Raw genomic sequence first — 22,299 nt, 5'->3', positions numbered from 1 at the left:
GTTCAGAATCACAAAGAACCTGTTCTAAAAGTATTCCATGCTGGAATGTAAGACCTGTTCGTCTGTTATTTCTGTATTTGGTTTATGCTGTTACAACAAAGTTTTTAGGAAACCTGAAAGATGTAGATGGATCTTAATGAAGCAGGGTGGGAGGTTTGAGTGTGGATTCATGTGGCTCAGGATGTGGTCCATTGGTGAACATGGTTATGAGCCTTCTTTTTATGGCTCGCTTTAATTTGTTCTTTTTCTTCTACTAGAGCAACGGCGAGTTTGAGGCATTGCGACAGTGGGAAAGGCCGTGGTGGGCCCTGGACTGTAAACCAGCGAAATTTTAATTCCACGCAGGAAAAATACGGATTCAAATCGTGACTTCTGGATTGAGGTGCACATCTACTACAGACCTCTCAGGATACACTTAAGGCCGTTCTTTTGTTTACTTCACGGTCCTTTGTGTGTGCTGTTTATTTAACGACGCTGCTGCTAGTGGCTCGGTTGATGAGTGCCGAACGACGTGTTGGTGAGCGAGTAATGAATTGGGTATGGTGTGGAAGGAAGTGGTCGTGGCTTACTTAAATTCGGCTTACAGTCACAGCATTTGCCATGGGAAACCTCAGTGTGGCCGGTTTCTGGAACCTCCACCGGTACGGAGCAGAATTACTAAGTCTGAGAAAAGTCGCGGTTAATTCTCATTTCGGATAGCAGGTTCTCCGCGTGTGACAGGATGCTTCAAGTCATGACTCACAAACTGTCTTTCTTGCAACCGTCTTTCCACACTCTTCGCCGCGGAGTTTGTTTAGTTGAGGTCACTGGCTAATCCCAGTGACGTGCCAGGCGCTCGTACGGTTGCTGCTTCGACTCTTTCTAGTAAGTGCGGAAGGGAATTTTGGGTAATTTGATAGTGGGCGGGGATTTAGGTCGGCGAGCATGTAACTCCGCTTCCCAGGAAGGCAAGGGTAGGGTTGATGTTTTACGTGGGATAGCAGTCTCAAATAAGAAACGACGCTACTGGTGAGCCTGGAGACGTTCACTTTGTCCTTTGAGACTTTTGAAGCCAATTGCAGCTTATACTTGGCAGTGCTGTGAATCGGCTGTTGTGTATAGAAAATGAGTAGGTGGTGAGAGTTTTGAAAATAAAATTAAATATCTTCGAAAAATGGAAAAAATGCTGGAAATTGTCTAAAAAGCGCACAGAACTCAATAAATTTTAAAATTTCAATTTTTTTCAAAAATTGTAAGTTTTTGGTTTCGTGCGCTTCATAGAGAATTTCCAGCATTTTTTCCATTTTTCGAAAATTTTGTGAAATTTGGAGAAAAAAAATCAAAATACACTGCACGCGGTCTCCGCCCTAATCGGTCTGTCATACTAGGTCTCTCAGAGACAGGTTCCAGCACGATAAGGTTGGGGAGAATTTAAAAAAAAATTGAAAATCTTCAACTTTTTTGTTTTTGCCTTTTTAGACAATTTCAAGCGTTTTATGATTTTTCGGAAATTTGGAATAATTTGAAGAAAAAAAATTCAAAATTCTCCGCATGCGGTCTCTGCCGGAGTAAGTCTACCTCATTCGGTCCCTGCCGAACACGGGCTATGCAACAGAGACCGTATCGTGTAGAGAGTCCGTCAGAGACCGAGTTTGTCAGAGAAGGGGTACGACAGAGACAGGTTCCGGCACTATGCGGTTTGGGAGGAGTTTGAAAAAAAAATTAAATTTTTCGATATATTCAAAAAAAGGAAATTGCTGGAAATTGCCTAAAAAACTCACAAAACTGAAAAATTTCAACTTCAAAATGTTTTCAAATATTTCGAAGTTTTTTGATTTTGTGCGCATTTTAGGCAATTTCCAGCATTTTTCCATTTTCCGAAAATTTCGAAATGTTTTTCAAAATCTCTGCACGCGGTCCCCGCCCTCACCCTTTTATGCCTAACTACGACTCTGCTTCAGTCGATCTCTGCTCATTCTCTCTGTAATGGTGTGATTTATGGATAGATTTAGTCCTACAAATGTTGGTAGCGTGCCTTTGAATGGAGCAAGTCAAGTTCACGAGGATGCTGTAGTCAGCTTAAACGTACTCAGCTGATATGATATTTCTTCCTTGAGGCTACAACTTGTTCCCTAAGGCTATACACCATTTATTTCTAACACTAAGTACTACAGAAATTTTACATTTGTTCAAACATTACATTCCTGACTCAGGCTAGTTCACTTTAACTTTTCAACAATTTGGTTGGGTAAATTTTGAAGATTTCATTATCTACCCCTACTATAGGAGTCATCGTCTCAGCGCTTACCTGTTAACAGTAGCCCGATCAGTGTCCCCTTGCCCATGGCTTCAGTGACCTCCTTCTATCTTCAAAGTTTTGGCTGTTCCGAACGAGATGTATCTTCCACTTCCCTCGTCAACTTTTTCTGATCCCTCCATAACATCGCTGAATTCCATTGCGCTATTTTTGCATTTGGAAACATTACAAAAAGCTTCTGTCTCTCCATCATAATTGTCCATATTGTCACACAAACTCATCTCATGAAACTTCTAGAATTGCCATCAGCCATGATGTACACAGCTGGAGCAGTGCTCATCCTCAGGGTAATGAATTTCTGTACTCTGAGGACAAAGTTGGTTCTTAAAACTTTGGTGTTTTCTCTATCCAACCGCCTGACACAGCAGGCAGCCTGGGAAGAATTCATTATACTTTGTCACTGTTAAATCTTGAGATCATAAACGACATTGCAGTCATTAGCTGCTGGTGGGGCACATGGTAACAGGAAATGAGGGGAAAAATTAAAAATCAAGAATGTTTCTCTTTGCAAGGAAAGATGTTAGATGTGAAATAGAAGTTATGTATGCTGTGTTTAATTAATGGTATATTTGTTTTTAGTATTAACCCAGAACACCAACATTTTGAAATGAAATGTATAGACAAAGTGGTGGAAGAATGTGACCTCCTCAAGCTTTGAACAAAAAATGCAAATAATTGAGTGTTCCTCTTGCAGCATACGAGTTTCCTCTGGTTGAAGGAATCTACAAATTTGTTCAGTCAGTGGCAGGTGCTTCAATAACCTGTGCACAAGGCCTTATAGATCTGTTGGCTCGAATAGCTGTCAACTGGTGCGGGGTCTAGCACCATGCACAGAGGTGAGCTGTGTAAGAATCAGTTTGCTGGTAAAAATCAAGGATTGATGAATGCAGTACAATATTGGCAAAAGAAATACTGGATTAAAATTTATAATTTTATCAAATAACCCCACCCCCTTGACTTTGAAGCCAAGGTCATGTAAATAACATTTTATAAGTCAATCCATAATTCAAAGACAGCACAACACTTTACCATAACAAGGTTCAACTGGTTAATCACGTCGAGTGGTTAAGGAAATATTTGCTTTGGACAGCTAAAAAATTCCAAAACCCATAAAAAGAAAATGAAAAGTTACTGCCTGTTGAAGCAGGTGGTAGTTTTCCAATAAGCTTTAAAGTGTGTGTTTATTCAGACTGTCTGTGAGGCTCACTTATGAATCTATATTGATCATCATTATATGATTTGATTTCTTTCTTGTCACTGATGATGAACACTTGAGGTCACTAGTGTCATTTATAGTGTAAACTTATTGTTTGTGTGCTAATTTTTAAATAAAATTCCGTTTCTCTATATTCCTTGATTAGCTTGTCAGCCAGTCCTTGGGCCTAGTTTTGAAATTGGGATCTCCGGAATACGAAGCAGAAATGATAACTACTCAGACGTGATGTTCAATGAAAATAGTTGTAATAAGTGTACTTCGTAAATCATTTAATGCATTCGACTGTTTCATAGGAAAGAATGAGACGTCTCTCATATTACTTTCAAGATCTTGTGTTTAAATTTCATCTTTCCGTATGTTGGCAACAGATCGAGATAGTTCGAGTAATATAAATAGGAAAGATGTGGTTTGTCTGAAGATATTATAAACTATTAATTACAAATGTTGGCCATGTAGCATTATATCGTCTTTCGAAATATTCTGTGAATTGACTGACTAGACGTTTCCTTTCTTTTTTTAATCCATTTCACATACTGGACTTCTTAAATGTTGAAAATATTTCTAAGTCGGATCAACAGTCGATTTATTGGGCAGCTGAATTTCGATTGTTTCCATGTGCATCATATGCGAGTTCGGTTAACCTTCAGAGTGGTGAGTGATTTTGACTGCTTTGTGGGGACGCATATTTGTGGAAAATTGGATCAGAGTTTCATTAAATTCCGTTTTATTTGATTTATACTTTGTAGCGTTTACACAATATTGTTAGGTTCTTGAGATATGTAGATTAAGAGGATACCTGAGTGAAGTTCATTGTGTGCGCCCTTCACTTCATATATATCTTTCAATGTGTACTGTGATTAAAATCAGCATTGAATATCGTGCGTAGCACACAGTGTGTGCATGTAAATTACTTTTATTTATTTTTTTATATTTAGCTGTTATGTCAGGCATGCATTATTCAGAGTACAACTATTTCCCTCAATTTTTGAGATATCTAACACAATTTTATAATTTACGTTTAATTTAACAGCAGAAGATGGATATAATCAAAATGGAAAATGATGATGTTGTAAGTGAAAAAGATTGCATTGCCATGGTAACTGATGAGGTTAATGTACAATCAGCACTTTCCATAAAGGAAGATGAAACTGAGGTAAGCATTGCTTTCAGATGAGTTTTTTTTTTCTGCCCATTTCTACACATGCTTGTGTTTGTTTGTTTTTACAATATGAGTTATTATTAGCTGTGGAACAGTTATAAAGAGAGAACATTGCTGTACCTTTATAACCTAACTCTGATTTGCTCCTGTAGTGCTCCAGACCTGTAAGAATAATAGAAAATTGCAGTCTGAATTGGGTAGTGTACATATGTATATATATTCATTATTTTAATTTGTAATACAAAGTAACATAGACTCCTTTTTCAGGCTTGTAGAAGAACTGTGGCCCAGTAAATGTAAATAAATACTAAACAGTCTAAGATGTTACAAATTAAATATAATGCTCTTGTTCATATTTGTATCTTGTTTGAAAGCATGAGTGCATGCACGAACACACTCATGCATGTGTATGTGTGTGAGAGAGACGTTAACAATAGTAATAATTGTGTTTAACTGGATATTTGTACAACTAAGAATTTCTTTCCATTTTCCATTTAATTTGTTTTACATCTTTTTTAGATTGATATTCATATTATGTTTCCACTTACAATTCTTATGATAAACCTGTTTTGACAGAATCTTATATTATGGTGTGAAGTATTTTTCATAAATTACAACCCTGTCCATTTTATTTTTTCTTTCGTTACTTTAACAGCACAAGCTAAAGTAAACGTGTCTGTTCTAACAAACTATTTGGTAATGTACACTGTAATGGTATTGAAGTGGTAGTTTGTTTATTGTGTTACTGGGTTATAATATATGTCCCTATATACACTGAATTACTACTACGCCACTGTGACTTGCTAAAAGTAGTTAAAAAGGTTACACGCAACAGTTACTGTAAGGAAAAATATATTTCCAATTCCATTTTCTTATTACATATGTCTGTCACTGTTAGTGTCCTCTGAACTCCAAACATCCGTGGCTTTGTTGTGTCTTCGTGTTAAGGCTGGATGCTCGTATGTTGTTGGGTTGGCACGGTTCCTCCTATGTAGATATGTTTACTGCATTTTGGGATCTTGCTTCTTGCTGTGTGTTCCGTTGATACAATCTTCTGTGATAATAGATGTCTGTGGAGTAAATGAGATCTGCAAAGATATTTGTAAAAAATAATTCATATATATGTATATATATTTAAATCTCTTTAAGAATTTTGTGGTGCATTAACACTTACAGTTGGTGTTGTGGCTTTCATATGTCATCTATTGTGGGGAAGTGTACTGCTTTGTGTATCATGGCATATTGTCATGCTGTATGTCCTAGGTACAAGGGGAGTTTGAAAAGTAATCATATTAGCAACACTGCTCATCTTCAGTTGCCTTCATCGAGATGGCACTTGTTCTGTTTTGTTTAGCTATTAATACAAATATTGTCATTTTCCAAATCGTGTGTGTCTGTGAAAGCTCTTGTAGAAAATACCTGTTTTGCAGTGGTGGAACAGAATGGCATTTCATATGATTTAAGGCAGAGATGTGCAATAGAATTGTGTGTGAAGCTCGGAAAAAGTGGTGAAGAGATGTTAAAGGTGTTACAGAAACAATGAGCCGAGCTAGAATGTTTCAGTGGTTGAACCATTTTAAAGATGGATACAAAAGGGTGGTTGAAGGCGATCAAAGTGGGAGACGAAGCACCATCATCTGGAAAAGTGATGCTGATATTGTTTTCTGACTCAAAGGGCATTATTCTTCACCACTGCCTACCTCAGAAGCTATGTGTGAGTGGTGTTTACTATGCAAATACACTTAAAATTCATTTGGGGAACATAATTCAGAAAGAAGTGACCGGAATTCACAACGTAAAGGTGGTGTCTGCTTCAAGACAATGCATGACCACATATTGCACATGTGGCCAGGGCTGCGGAGTTGGTAAAAATGTACCGACTCCTACCTCTATATAAACTCTTAAGAACACTTTCGCTACCGAGTGAGCCGCCAGCATCCTCAAGGTTAGTGAGATTCAACGACACATTGAAGCACATGGTCTGTTAATAATACTTTGTAACATTGGCTCCAGGCACCTTAAGAATACAAACTGTCTATTAATCAAGCGATTTCTGCAATAACTATCAGACGTATATAGGTTATAAGTCTAAAAAGTAGCCTGATGATCCACGTGGTGGTGCTGAAACCTTTTCTGGTACCATGTACCATTTTAGTAGGTTCTCCATTATTAATAAATATTGAGCTTTTATGAAGGACCCAGAGTCGGAGGTTTTAATACTGACTCCACAGCCGTGCATGTGGCGAAGGAGGCGATACCAGACATCGGTGGACCACCTGTAGAACACCCACCCTACAGTTCAGATCTTGCTCCATGTGATTTTTGGGCATTTCCAGCACTTGAACAAGACACTGAAGTTAAACAAGGTACCGCCGCTGCCTTCTTATTACAGATGGCTTCCAGTACGTGTTAACTAATTGATCTTTGTAATGCGAATTTGTGCTTTTTTCTTGGAGGCAGATATTGACTGAATTATTCAATGATATTTAGACGACTTCAGCTATAAAGGGTTAGGGGAAGAAAATTCATTGATGCTTTTTGACTGTTGATTACAGAACACAATATTTGGAACAGTGAAGGAAATAATGGGGACTGGAGAAGACTGCTTAATGAGGAACTTGGTAATCATTTGTCTACATCAAATGTTAATTATTATTGTTTTCACGTCAAGGAGGATGAATAGGGATTGTAAACATTAGAAATGCATACAAGAATTCAGTTACAAAACCTGAATTGAAGAGACCCCTTGGGGTATCAAGACATAGATTCGAAGATAATATTAAAATAGTTCTTAAAGAAATATGATAATGAGCACAAGGACTGGATCCTTGTGGCTAAGGTTAGCAACCAGTGGCAGGCTCTTTGAACTGACTCTGTAAACCTGTGGGCTCCATATATGCGGCTAATGTCTTGACTGCCTGGGGACTAGTCTGTTCAGCAGGCTTAGTTCAGTAAAGAAATAAATAATTCCATTTTAAATGTTTAATGTTTTTAGTTCTTCTTGAGGGTGTTGGTACAGGATACGAGTTAACAGTTGTAATCTAATTGTTTCAGTCCAGATATATATAGATGCTATTTTATTATGCTTACTGTAATTATCAGCTCTTCCAAGTTACCTGTCACCCAAAAAGGTTATCGATCCTTACTCTAGCCTGTCTGATTGTGTAATGGTTACATTTTACATTGAAATTTTAAATGGACAGAATGTGGACATGATCAGCATCGGGTATGGAGGTTTTGCATAACTTCATTTTACCTAAAGTTGTACCTGGTTCATAGAATGAGACTTGTGTAACGTCTTCTTTCGCAGATCATGAATATAAAACTTGAGGATTTTGCAGATACACATGAAGAGGAGGATCCTCTAGGAGAACTTCCATTAATAAAGTCTGAACGTGAGGTGAGTTTCACATTTTTATGCACTTTTAAGAAATACGTAGGATTACGTATTGTGTTTCTCTTTTTCCATCTCCACATGAAGGAATTCCACTCTGGTGAATGGATTTTGAAATGTCCTTTGAATAATGGTGCCAGAGGACTGAATTTTCTTGGGCACTATTTATGAAATACCATTTTAATTATGTGTTGCATCAGTTTTAAAACATATGAAATTAAACATTGACCAAACTGAGAAATATTTTAGACAAATATAGCCCATAAATCTTGTATAATTTGTGGGCTTTGTATTGAAAATACTGCGTGCTATTGAATTTCTTATACAATTCACAGGAACTATGAATGTTCTAAGATTATCTTTTATTTCTTTTGTAAGTTGATGCAAATTGTACTCATATATTAGAACAGTGTTGTCATTGCTGTTAAGCAACATTAACTCTTTCCATATGGAAAGCTAAAATTGAGTATGTAATAATAACCTTTGTTCAGGAGATAAATTTGCAGCCATGGAGACTTTTAATTAAGGGACAATTTGTGTCATAGCATATTCTGCCTTGTTTTTCAATTTGTTTCTGTAGACCCAAATATTCTCCTTTCCTGTATTGGTTTGGCACATATTTAATTAATTCGAATATTTAAGAAGTTAACTTGACTTCATATATAAAGTTTGTTGTTTTTCTGGACTTTGTCCATAGTTTGATATTCTAAAACAAAACTGTTATATTTCAATAGCTGGATCTGCTGCTGTCTTAAAGTGAAAATGCGTATTCTGTGGTCCCATAGAAAAGTCTTATTAGTCCCTTGGGATTAGTCCCTCCTGTGGGACCAGAGCAGATGTAGTTCTCAGAACGCGCTGATCGTGTTTTAAAATATCAAATGATGGACCATGTCAAGAAAATCAGCAATTTTAAATAAACTCCACCATCTTCAGGCTCCTTTAACCATGTTCTGCAGGTATTATTAGTTTTATTCAGTCCAATTGCATTGATAATTATTCTATTTCTTGCAGTGAGACAGCACAGTCACGATTCATAATGAGTATGGTTATTTTACAGGCCTCCATCAATTTTCAGAAAGTTGTACCTGATGCTTATAGTGAAACGTGTCTCGAGTCTTCTTATGATGACAATCAAGTTACCAATATCAAAGCTGAGGATGTTGGAGGTGTGAAAGAGGAGGAGGATCCTCTCTTGATAACATCTCCAGTAATAAAGGCGGAGCATGAGGTCAGTTGTGTGAGCATTGTTTATTCACATTGCATCTCCATTTGTCTGTCCACATGAAGGAATTCCGCTCTGATGAATGGATTTTGAAGTGTCCTTTGCAAAATGGTGCCAGAGGACTGAATTTTGTTGCTTAGTGTTTGTGAAATGGAATTTTAAATTTCTGTTGCATCAGTTTTAAAATATGTGAAATTAAACATTGCCCAAACTGAGAAATGTTTTACACAAATATATCCCGTAAATCTTGTATAATTCGTGGGCCTTGTATTCAAAATACTGCCTGCTGTTGAATTTCTTATGCAGTTCACAGGAACTATGAATGTTCTAAGATTATGTTTTATTTCTTTTGTAAGTTGATGCAAATTGTACCCATATATTAGAATAGTGTTGTCATTGCTGTTAAGCAACATTAACTCTTTCCATATGGAAAGCTAAAATTGAGTATCTAATAATAAACTTTATTCAGGAGATAAATTTGCAGCCATGGAGACTTTTAATTAAGGAACAATTTGTGTCATAGCATATTCTGCCTTGGTTTTTGAATTTGTTTCTGTAGACTCAAATATTCTCCTTTGCTGTATTGGTTTTGGCACATATTAAATTTAATCAAATATTTAAGAAGTTAACTTGACTTCATATATAAAGTGGGCAAGGAGGGAGGAATGTTAATGTGATGCTCTGCTGAACCGTTCTAAGGTTCAGGCCTTTGATGACCTCTGGCGGCCAGCATTTGAACTGTGTTTGGTCGGTCACGGGAGGATGATGGACCATCAAGATAACGTTCCAGTAATAATTCCTCTATGTTTCTCTTACGTCATTATTAGCCAATTAGCTGTTCTTCCCCCTCCTGTCCTTGTCTCAGGAAGACGTGTGATTAAGACCTGGCATGGGTCTTTCTTTTCCGGTTCGACGGTCATAATGAACAGACGTGTGTAGAGTTATGTCTGGCACCAAAAATTGTCGGGGCCGTCAATTTTGGTTCAAACATAACTTAGTACGGTCATTATGATGGTTGACTGGATCTGCACCCTGTAAAATAGTTTATTTTCTTGTTGTGTCATTATTTGTAGTGAGAAAATGGAACTTGTAAGTATTGGTATGCTTGGGGTCGGGTGTGGCCCAATGTGAAACGTATGTATATCATCATATAGGTCGACTAGTATTGTATTTGTTTAATCACGTATATTACTCTTTTGTTTGTGTGTAAATGGAAAGAGTATTTGTTGTGTTTTGGTGAATGTATCGCGTCTGTTAAGCGTTTCTGAAGGGTGGAATGGGACGCCCTGTGAGAGGCTAGCTGCGTGATAAGACGGGGAAGCACCAGTTCGATCACGAGCTACTGCGTAGCGAAACACGTGATCCAAAGCTGATGCCTGGTTGTGAGGCTAGTGGCTCTCTTGCTCTCCTGGGGCGTGTCACGCCGAGAGAAGATGAGTGTTTGAATCCTTGTGCGGTTCAAACCGATGATTGATCAAAGGTTGGATCTTGGTCTTTCATGTTTTCTGTTCGCGGACCATAAGGTAAATAAGGTCGCACAGAAAAGTAATAAGCTTTGGAAAGAGCGTTGTAATGTACGCATTGTGTATTGTGAATTCACTGGGTGTTGGGTGTGTACGAGAGTGTTGTGTGTACGGATGTCTGGATTAGTATTTTTTTTGTGTATGATGTTTGTGTTGAGGCTGGTCTGACAGCCGGAGAAAACTGTGGGATGTGCCATGGGGCACCTGAAGATGAATTGGGAAGTTGCAAGGTAAAAAGGTGTGAACACCTTTGGTAGCACTTCGCCAAATAATCGTCGTGCGGTGTTGTAACGTAGCGTGGCTACGAGAGCAATCTGTGTTGATGGTGTGGCTGTTATCTGTATGGACGCACCTGGGGTCTGTATGAATGTGTGTAACTTAGAATTTTGTTCTTATTGGAAAATTAGTTTGTATTCTCTCTTGTTTCATAGTACAATTTTTGTCATTTTTACTTTGTCATTTTAAATTCATTTTGTTTGTTTAACTTCAATTGAATGGGATTTGATTATGATTGATTGTGAATGTTCAACTGCCTTCAATGTTCCTTGGTTTCCCCACGAATACCTCGGGCGTAGAATACACGAGCAACGAGTCAGCGAGTATTAGGTGGACCTGATGAGCTGATGGTTCATAAATGGTAGCAAATGGACCGGAGGAGGAGCAGCTATTCGGTTCACTGCTCAGTATTTCTGTCCAAAACATTCAAAATGTAATTTCATTATTGTGTGCACGTACATCAGTGGTGTGAAGATAATTCTATGGAACTCAATGTTGAGAAAACAAAAATTATATCGTTCACACGGAAAACCAACAGTATTTACTTTAATTACTTTGTAAGTGGTATTTTAATTTCCCGTACTGACTGTATAAAAGATCTTGGTGTATTATTAGACAGTAAACTTTACTTTCACTCTCATGTAAATTTTGTTTATTCTCAGGCACTTAGGACATTAGGGCTTATTCGATTTATTACATATAATTTTTCCTCTTTAGACAGTCTTGTTGTTTTGTATAATGCTTTAGTTAGGCCAAAGCTTGAGTATGCCTCTGTCGCTTGGAATAATCTTACACAGACTGATTCTAATAAATTAGAAAATATTCAAAGGAAATTTCCAGTTTGTGCAACTACCGGTTTTTTCAGTTTAATACCTCAGGTAAATATGAGTTGATTTTAACTACGTTAAATTTTAGAACACTTTATTCCAGGCGGCGACATCTCGATGCTTTATTTCTTATTAATGTTTTTAAGGGGAAAATAAATTGCAACTCCATTATGGATACTGTTGGTATCCGTGTGCCGTCAAGGCAAATAAGAGAATTTTCTACGTTTTGCGTGTGCGGTGCGCTCAGACACAGTCCTTCAGCCAGGTGTGTCATTGCTGCTAATTATGTTTGTACATTCTTGGACAGTTTTGGTATAATCAATGTTTCTCTTGATTACACTTTTTCTATAAGGGATAATACCTAGAGTGGATCTTATTGGTTACTTTTGTACTGTAAATTTGCTTTTTATGTTATCTATTAAGTTTTTAATGTCTTTTTTTTCTTCCTTTTTCTGTGTTGTCTTTGTATATTGTTTGTTTGTTTGTGTTGCCCTGTCATTGGCTATAGCAGCTGTGGGTTAGTACATTAAATAAAGAATTTAATTATTATTATTATTATTATTCAAAATTCTTCATTTTGACTATATATTATGGTATTTAATCTTTAAGTCTTTTCTAGTTTTTTTATTGTTTATTGTTCTTTTAGTATTAATGAATTGAATTATTACATTACTTAGGCATATTAATTAGCCCATTTTCTTTTGAATTATCCCTCAATAAAGGATTGGAATTTAATTATTATTATTATTACTAATATGATACACTTTTATATTTAGTTTCATTTGTTTGATTTTGTATTTGCAATGTTTTACTTTTATTATTATTGAAATGAATGTAATCATTGTATTATATTTTATCCTGTAATGTTGTTCAGTGCTTGACTGTTATTGGCCTTACCTGGCTGTTGTCAAGCACTTAAATAAATTAATTGAATTGAATTGAATTGAATTGAATTATTAGTAGTGAGTATGTGTAACTATCGAATAAACCCTGTAACACAATGTTTTCTGACCATTTAATATGTGCTTTACCTTCTGATTACTAAAGCCAAGACATAATCAGCTGAGCCATTGCCACTGCTTTGGCACGAACATGCCAAGTAAACTGATGTGGATGTCGTTGATTTCATATTACATGGAGACTATACTATTAAAGTGATAATTGTATTGGATAAATCCTTTTCATAGTAATGGTTTTGATAGTTTAAGGAAGAAAATCTTTAACAAACAGCTACTGTGATTTAATATTGTTTTTTTGGAATTTGTCCATTTTTTGATGTTCTAAAACAGAACTGCTATATTTTGAGAGCTGGTGAAAGTACCTATTCTGTTGGGTCCCATAGAAAAGTCTTATTAATCTCTTTGGATTAGTTCCACTTATGGGACGAGAGCAGATCTAGTTCCCAGAACGCACTGATCTTGTTTTAAAATATCAAATGATGGACCATGTCAAGAAAATCAGCAATTTTAAATAAACTCCATCATCTTCAGTCTCCTTTAATGAAGTTCTGCAGGTGCTATTAATTTGATTCAGTCCAATTGTATTGATAATTATTCCATTTCATGCAGTGAGAGCACAGTCACGACTCATAATGAGTATGGTTATTTTACAGGCCTCCATCAATTTACAGAAAGTGATACCTGATTCTTATAGTGGAACATGTCTCGAGTCTTGTTATGATGACAATGAAGTCACCAATATCAAAGTTGAGGATGGCGGAGGTGTGATAGAGGAGGAGGATCCTCTCTTGATAACATCTCCAGTAATAAAGGCGGAGCTTGAGGTGAGTTGTGTGAGCATTGTTAGATACATTGCATCTCCATTTGTCTGTCCACATGAAGCAATTCTGCTCTGCTGAATAGATCTTGAAGTGTCCGTTACAAACGTGTGCAAGGGAATTTTAATTTTTGCTTACTGTTTGTCGAATGTAGCTTCTGTTTTGTGTTATATTTATCTTAAGATGTGTGATATTAAATATTGTGAAATACAAGAAGTGTTTTAAACAGATGTTGCAACACAACACTTTGATAGTTTGTCCAGACTTTCCAGTAAGCCTTGTTTTGATGCTGTTACTTCCCTTTGAATTCTGTGCTCATTTTTGTGGGTCTGTGAATGTTTGAAGGTTTTCTCCAGCTGTCTCTTTTCCCCGCTTTCTTTCCTTCTTCCTTTAACCTTGTTGCGGCGTGTATCACTACAGTGGCATAGACCAGCCATTTCCATTAAGGACCTTTAACAGGATAATTGATGACCCTCTAAAAATGTAATATTAGTTGATTTGTTATGTGACTATGTTGGACACTGTTAATTTTCTGGAGTATTTTATTGCCTTCATTTTAAGACTGCATCTTTGTAAGACACACTTGATTTAATGGTAGGTATTTAGGACGGAAATGCTACATTAATTGTTAGACACCATCAAATGTAAAATGCATTGTCAATATTCCTGTCTTTGGGTAATTCGTTGTCATTTACTGACAATTTTAGATTAGCAGCACTTTCCATCAAATGTAGTGTTCTCCAGCAGGTTTAAGTGTGCATTACTCTTTACTAAAGGAAAGGATAAGCTGAATCATTGGGTTACTGTCTGAAAGTTTCTCGTTCACATGATTCATTATTAGGGTTAATATTGAATGATGAACAGATATACGTCCCTCAGAGCTATCTGAAACTTCAGATGTAAGCGAATTTTAATTAACTTTTATCTTACTAGCGTTCCCTGTCTGGGACGTAAGTTGTGTACTCAGCCCTACGAACGTTCTCTGTGCGGAACTCAAAACTTGGAACATTGTAAGTAGATTTGGCTACGTCCTTTGGCCTCTTTTAGGGGCTGCAAATATTGAATCACTTTCTCTAGGGTTTTGACAAGTTCAACATGAGCTGTCAACCAGGGAAATATAACCATAAACAGCAATAAACATTGTTATTATCAAGTGGGTTTCGGCTTCGTTTTCAGATCCCCTAATCAAAGCTTCTCACATTCCTCGGCATGATCTGTGAAAAGAATGTGTATCCACTGTAGTAGGGGAAACAAATGTTTCTGTGTGTTCTTTAGTTCACAACCATGGCTTCTGCCATATCGAATGAGCTTCCAAGGAAGAAAGTAATGTTACTAAGGCCTATGTAGGTAATTATGACATTAACTGCATTTTTAAAAAACTATGTGTTCTCTCTTCTATTCGAATAAATATAGCTTTTATTTCGTCGATTTATCATGTTTACTTTAGATAATATTAAAGTTTTCCTTAGAGTGTGCACAAAAGTTTAAAAACCTGCAAAAAAACTCTGTAGGCCTGCTACCACTTTGCCATTTAAATCCGCATTGTTTAAAGGTTAAAGGTATCACTGGTAGGTGCTTTTTATGTAATTACTTTGTATGGATGTGAAACATGATCTCTCACTCTGAGGGAGGAACATAGATTGCAGATGTTTTAGAATAGGGTATTGAGCCAGATATTTGGGCCTAGTAGGGAAGACGATGGGGTATGGAGGAAATTGCATACTAATGAGTTAAAAAATTTGTATTACTACCTCAGTATTATCAGGGTGATTAAGTCAAGAAGAATGAGATGGGTGGGGCACGTAGCGGACATGGATGGGACAAGAGGTGTTCACCTGGTTTTGGTTGGGAAGCCTGAGGGTGAGACACCGCTGGGGAGACCTAGACGTAGATGGGAGGATAATCTCAGGCGGGATCTATGGGAGATAGGAGTTGAAGGAGACTGGATTTTTTTGACCAAGTCATGGAGCATGGTTACTTCAGTGATGAACCTTAAGGTTCCATAAGCCATCTAGCTAGTTATATATAAAATTGTCCCTACAAATTCTGTTGTTTTCTATGTATAGTAACATCTCAAAGAATATTATTTTTGTGTGTACGTGAAATAATATTCATTAAAATTAAATATTGTTGAGCATAAATCTACCATTCATACAATCTCATTGTTAAATTAAAATTAAATCCGTGGCGTAACAGCTCCAGAGAGTCAAAGCCGACTAGCTTGACTGTTGGCCTCATGTTCACATGCCTAAGCAGAGGCGAACGATCATCCAACCAGATATAGGATGATGTGTGGTCAACACTACGAACCCCCAGCCATTGCTAGCTATCCTGACCGGAATAAGCTACTCATTGTAGCTCCCCAATTTCCTCACGATGCTGGGTTGGCACCGGTCCCATACACTGGTCGATAGATCATGAGAAAATTTCTTCTCCCCCGAGACTCGAACCAGCGCGCATTCTGTATCGCAGCATGATGCCTCAGACCGCGTAGCTACAGTGCGGGACAATCTGATTGTTACTTTGTAAATTAGAATGATATAACTTCATCAAGGTGAAAGTGTCATTGCCCTAATGACAGAGGCAGCAAGCACCTCTGAAACATCAGTAAACTTCTGTCAGATTATGCAGAAGACAACCATCTTCATACTAGGTGCTTTGAGAAACTTTATTTATGTTCTTATCTGTTTGTATGTATGTACAAATGTATCCATACAGGCATGCTGTTTTTCGGTAACTGTTTTATAAAAACAACATTTCTGCAACACAATAATTGTATATGTGTATGGTGGTTTTACAGAACTGTATGGGTTCAGTGAAAGATGAACCTCGTTCAGACAGTGATATGTCTCAAGATGGAAATGAGGTCATCAGAGTAGAAGCGGAGGATGTCTCAGATATAAAAATTGAGGAACATCCTGTTCCAATAACAAATCAAGTTATGGAGGATGAACAGGATATATGTCCATTAAATGTCATTTGTCCTCGTGTGTGTCTGTCCATCCAAATGAAAAATTGAAATTGTGTCTAAGTTATGAAAGGTATCACAGACGATCTTCAGACATTTGTAGATCCTGATAATTATTCTACACATAGATTCAGACCACTGTGTTTGTTTTCGCAGTATACTCAGTCTCTACCCCTTCCTTCTGAAGTAAGGATATGGTATGCTGAATTACCAGATTGTACTCACAGTAGATCTTATTTACGATAGATGTAAATGTACCAGGTCTACAATTTATCAGGCTGTGGTTGTGCTTGCACTGCGTGGTTGGCAGGCGCTCTGTTGATGTGGGTGGGAGTTGTGCGTGTTCCTCTGGTGGGTGACCCGCGAATCAGTTACAGTGCCGCTAGTAACAGTGAACTACGAATATTTCTCGTCACTAAGACATGTTATTACATTAATTGTTCTTACCTTAAATCACAAAAGATGTTCTAAGTGACTTCCTTGTGCTTGCAAGGAAGCAAGCTTCAAACCTCGTTAGCATGTTTCAAAATACTCGATGGAGCTCTTCTTGGGATATTGCCGAAATGAATTGTCAAATGTTTTCTTTAAGTGCTTCTGCAGTGTGTGGATAAGTTGTAAACGTTGTGTAAATTTTATACATAGACCGTTCTTCCAAGAAATGACCGATGAAGAAAAGACTTAAAGTTTCTTCTAAATGTTTTGAACATGAAATTGGTAGAAATATGTTTTTATAAAAATTAAAACTTTTAAGAAGTGGTCATCTTGGTAGTTCAACTGTAAAGTTTGGAAAGTGGTTTATTGGAACAGTCATTATTACTGTAGATTGTACATCACTTCGTCTGAACAGTTAATTTTATTTGTTTTCTATTACTTATTAAGGCATGAAGATGTGCTGGAATTCTTATTGACAAATAGAGAAACCTAAAGATCAGGTTTATTTATTTAGGTTATTTTTTTTAATTTATATTCGCATTAGCAAATCATGACTTCATATATCCCCACTTCATGATACTTTGTCTCTGATTGGTTAACTCTTGCTTGCCTGTTGCAGAAAGCCCAATCATTTTGCTATAGGTTTTCTAATAACAAGTCTGGCTGGATACAAAGAACTTGAGTATGTATGTTATGATATAGGATGAGAATCCAGGGATAGTTGGCATACGTGATTTTCTTCTATTCCGTGCATTAGAAATTTTTTTGCACCTCTTAAGTACCATGCTGTCATTCAGGAGTCCATTTGATATGTGTCCGAGTTCAGGCCTGACCAGAAACCCAACTTTTTGTTACAAGTATCAGGGAACTAAATGAACTAGTAATTTTACATTTTCCTATGCCACTGCATCTAGAGTAATATATTTGCCAAGTTTGTGTGCTTACCCTTTAATACAGTGACCTACCATTCAAAGATAGAACACATTATGCGATGGAAGACCATGGGTTGAATTCAGGGGCTCCAAAATATTTAATCTCTTGCTGTAAGTAGCCAACAAGTGATTGAACCAACAAATTTACATGTAGCTGTCCCAGTGTGTACATAAATGTGTTTACTATGGAATTCAGATCCAACCTGGTACAGAGTAAGAACCAAGATAACTGAGTGACTTGGCATTTATTGTTTGAGTATGATGTTAAATTGGGGGCTGAAGTTTGAGGTCAGGGGCTCCAGATTATGTCACATACCTCAGTGAATTAACTGTTGTAAACTGCAATGTGGGCTTCAAATTCTTGCATGCCCTCCACTAACTTTGGGTGAGGTAATGGGATTTGGTAGAAAAACCTATCATGTTGCTTTCAAACTCATTCTTCTTCTTTTTTTATGATAAGTTATCATAATTCTCATCTCTTTTCTTCAGCAGAGTCCTCAGAAAGAACATGAACTTAAACATGGTGGGGGACATCCCAATTCCTGTGATGTATGCAGTAAAACATTCTCTTCTCCAAGTGGTCTAAAGAGACATCAACTCACACATATTGGAGAGCGTCCATTCCCTCATGATTTGAAGATACATGAACGTGTACATAGTGGTGAGCGGCCATTTTTGTGTGATGTGTGTAATAAATCATTCACTCACAAGACTAATCTGAAACGACATCAAGTCATACACAGTGGGGAGCGTCGATATACCTGTGACGTGTGTAATAAGTCATTCACTCAGAAGTGTCATCTGAAACATCATGATGTCATGCACAGTGGAGAGCGTCCATATTCGTGTGACGTGTGTAATAAGTCATTCACTCAGAAGAATAATCTGGAACGACATCAAGTCCTACACAGTGGAGAGCGTTCATATTCGTGTGACGTGTGTAATAAATCATTCACTCAGAAGAGTCATCTGAAAGAACATCAAGTCATACACAGTGGAGAGCGTCCATTTAACTGTGACATGTGTCATAAGTCATTCACTCAGAAGAGTCCTCTGAAACGACATCAAGTCATACACAGTGGGGAGCGTCGATATACCTGTGACGTGTGTAATAAATCATTCACTCACAAGACTAATCTGAAAGGACATCAAGTCATACACAGTGGAGAGCGTCCATATTCGTGTGACATGTGTAATAAATCATTCACTCACAAGACTAATCTGAAACGACATCAAGTCATACACAGTGGGGAGCGTCGATATACCTGTGACGTGTGTAATAAATCATTCACTCACAAGACTAATCTGAAACGACATCAAGTCATACACAGTGGGGAGCGTCGATATACCTGTGACGTGTGTAATAAATCATTCACTCACAAGACTAATCTGAAAGGACATCAAGTCATACACAGTGGAGAGCGTCAATATATCTGTGACGTGTGTAATAAATCATTCACTCGGAAGACTCAGCTGAAACACCATCAAGTCATACACAGTGGAGAGCGTCCATTTACCTGTGACATGTGTAATAAATCATTCACTGAGAAGAGTCAGCTGAAACACCATCATGTCATACACAGTGGAGAGCGTCAATATACCTGTGATGTATGTAATAAGTCATTCACTCTGAAGCATCATCTGAAACGACATCAAGTCATACACAGTGGAGAGCGTCCATATAAATGTGACGTGTGTAATAAATCATTCACTCTGAAGAGTCATCTGAAACGACATCAAGTCATACACAGTGGAGAGCGTCCATATTCTTTGATGTGTGTAATAAATCATTCACTCGGAAGACTCAGCTGAAAGAACATCAAGTCATACACAGTGGAGAGCGTCCATTTACCTGTGATGTATGTAATAAATCATTCACTGTGTAGAGCAATCTGGAACGACATCAAGTCATACACAGTGGAGAGGGTCCATTTACCTGTGACGTGTGTAATAAATCATTCACTCAGAAAAGTAGTCTGAAGACACACCTTTTATTACAGTCATAACCAGTCATGTGTGTGACAGATCATTCAGTCAGTGGAGTCATCTGAAGAATCATTAGAGCATGTAACATGGAGCTCCAACACCCCTTATAATTTTTCAAAAATTGAAAAAAATAATTTTTTTCTTTATAATTTGTAACACTTTGTTTCCTCTGTATCATTATTTTAATATTGCCCCTTACGTTGTCATTATCTGCTAATCGGCTGAACTGACAATAAGTCCGCGGGCGGGGAGTGCGAAGCAGAACGGGGCTATCATCCGGCTGCACGGATTTCAGCGCGGCTTTCCGGTCCAAAGTGCTTCTTTTATTGAGTTATATTCCTCTGTGTTCTGTTTAGCTCCTCTGTGCATAATATGTTGTTAATCTTGATAAAATTACTTGCTGTGTAATCTTTATTGGTAAACACAATAGACTTATTAATTTATGAGTAAAATGTAAGTGCGTAATTTTACCCAGGGCCTTGGCTGAAAATAAGATTGGGAATTTTGTATTGTTTATGTATTTTTAAAGAATGCCCATAGGAAGATTAATTGTTTATGTAACAGACATTTCTTCATACTCCAGACCGTACATAAAGCATGTAGTTGTACATTCAGAGGTCAGAGCTAATGCGTTAAACTGATTTTTATTTACAGTATGTCATTTTGGGTCCATATCCTCTGTAGAGGAACTCGAGTTATCTGACAGCTGAATGCAAGCAATATTTTGTTTTTGAAGATGATTGTCTTCTGGGATGTTATGCCGTGTGGTCTGGTGGAAGTTTGTCGTTGATAGCTGCCTCTGCCCTGAAGATGGAGGCAGCAAAGTAATCTGAAACTCTTGCAGTTTTCTTCCAGACTACATGACGTTACATTCACGAAGATGGTCGTCTAATACTTGCTACTCTGGGAGCCTGAAATATGACGTTGTTTGCTGTTGTTGGCAGCGTAAATAGTTAAGTACGCAGCAGAAAATGGGTACTTAAGGAAGTTGGTAAAATTTGTGTTTGATTATACATACAATGTGTTATTTGCTGTGTTTGTATCTTTGTAGGAGTGATGTAACATCTAGAGTAACGCAGTTGCACTTTCAATAAATGAATGCTAAGACCAGTTCAGAATCACAAAGAACCTGTTCTAAAAGTATTCCATGCTGGAATGTAGGACCTGTTCGTCTGTTATTTCTGTATTTGGTTTGTGCTGTTACAACAATGTTTTTAGGAAACCTGAAAGATGTAGATGGATCGTAATGAAGCAGGGTGGGAGGTTTGAGTGTGGATTCATGTGGTCCATTGGTGAACATGGTTATGAGCCTTCTTTTTATGGCTCGCTTTAATTTGTTCTTTTTCTTCTACTAGAGCAATGGCGATTTTGAGGCATTGCGACAGTGGGAAAGGCCGTGGTGGGCCCTGGACTGTAAACCAGCGAAATTTTAATTCCACGCAGGAAACCTGCGGATTCAAATCGTGACTTCTGGATTGAGGTGCACATTTACTACAGACCTCTCAGGATACACTTAAGGCCGTTCTTTTGTTTACTTCACGGTCCTTTGTGTGTGCTGTTTATTTAACGACGCTGCTGCTAGTGGCTCGGTTGATGAGTGCCGAACGACGTGTTGGTGAGCGAGTAATGAATTGGGTATGGTGTGGAAGGAAGTGGTCGTGGCTTACTTAAATTCGGCTTACAGTCACAGCATTTGCCATGGGAAACCTCAGTGTGGCCGGTTTCTGGAACCTCCACCGGTACGGAGCAGAATTACTAAGTCTGAGAAAAGTCGCGGTTAATTCTCATTTCGGATAGCAGGTTCTCCGCGTGTGACAGGATGCTTCAAGTCATGACTCACAAACTGTCTTTCTTGCAACCGTCCTTCCACACTCTTCGCCGCGGAGTTTGTTTAGTTGAGGTCACTGGCTAATCCCAGTGACGTGCCAGGCGCTCGTACGGTTGCTGCTTCGACTCTTTCTAGTAAGTGCGGAAGGGAATTTTGGGTAATTTGATAGTGGGCGGGGATTTAGGTCGGCGAGCACGTAACTCCGCTTCCCAGGAAGGCAAGGGTAGGGTTGATGTTTTACGTGGGATAGCAGTCTCAAATAAGAAACGACGCTACTGGTGAGCCTGGAGACGTTCACTTTATTGTCCTTTGAGACTTTTGAAGCCAATTGCAGCTTATACTTGGCAGTGCTGTGAATCGGCTGTTGTGTATAGAAAATGAGTAAGTGGTGAGAGTTTTTACGAAAATCTAAAATGCTGGAAATTGTCTAAAAAGCGCACAGAACTCAATAAATTTAAAAATT

General features: G+C 37.7%; 1 protein-coding gene across 17 annotated transcripts; it reads left to right on the top strand.

Annotated features, from left to right (window-relative positions):
- Positions 1–1,775: 1,775 nt before the first annotated feature.
- On the top strand, positions 1,776–21,118 carry LOC110839263 (uncharacterized). 17 transcript variants are annotated; one of them, XM_087350721.1, is made up of 7 exons: positions 1,776–3,132; positions 4,543–4,665; positions 7,227–7,292; positions 7,982–8,071; positions 9,123–9,293; positions 13,526–13,696; positions 18,512–21,118. In XM_087350721.1, the coding sequence occupies exons 2-7, from the start codon at positions 4,549–4,551 to the stop codon at positions 19,832–19,834; spliced, it is 1,938 nt and encodes a 645-aa protein (XP_087206847.1). In that variant the 5' UTR covers positions 1,776–3,132; positions 4,543–4,548; the 3' UTR covers positions 19,835–21,118. The 17 variants fall into 17 exon arrangements, with proteins under 17 accessions (XP_087206847.1, XP_087206842.1, XP_087206841.1 ...); XM_087350716.1 differs by lacking the exon at positions 1,776–3,132 and adding an exon at positions 4,023–4,163 and having other exon boundaries at positions 18,515–21,118; XM_087350715.1 differs by lacking the exon at positions 1,776–3,132 and adding an exon at positions 4,023–4,163.
- Positions 21,119–22,299: the final 1,181 nt, after the last annotated feature.

The sequence above is a fragment of the Zootermopsis nevadensis genome, unplaced genomic scaffold (genome assembly GCF_977971745.1).
Source record: "Zootermopsis nevadensis isolate Lab colony 2312 unplaced genomic scaffold, Znev_1.0 Znev_ptg000017l, whole genome shotgun sequence".
Classification (NCBI taxonomy): domain Eukaryota; kingdom Metazoa; phylum Arthropoda; class Insecta; order Blattodea; family Termopsidae; genus Zootermopsis; species Zootermopsis nevadensis.
The sequence above is the reverse complement of the archived record's forward strand: the minus strand, read 5'-3'. Positions and strand labels throughout refer to the sequence as shown.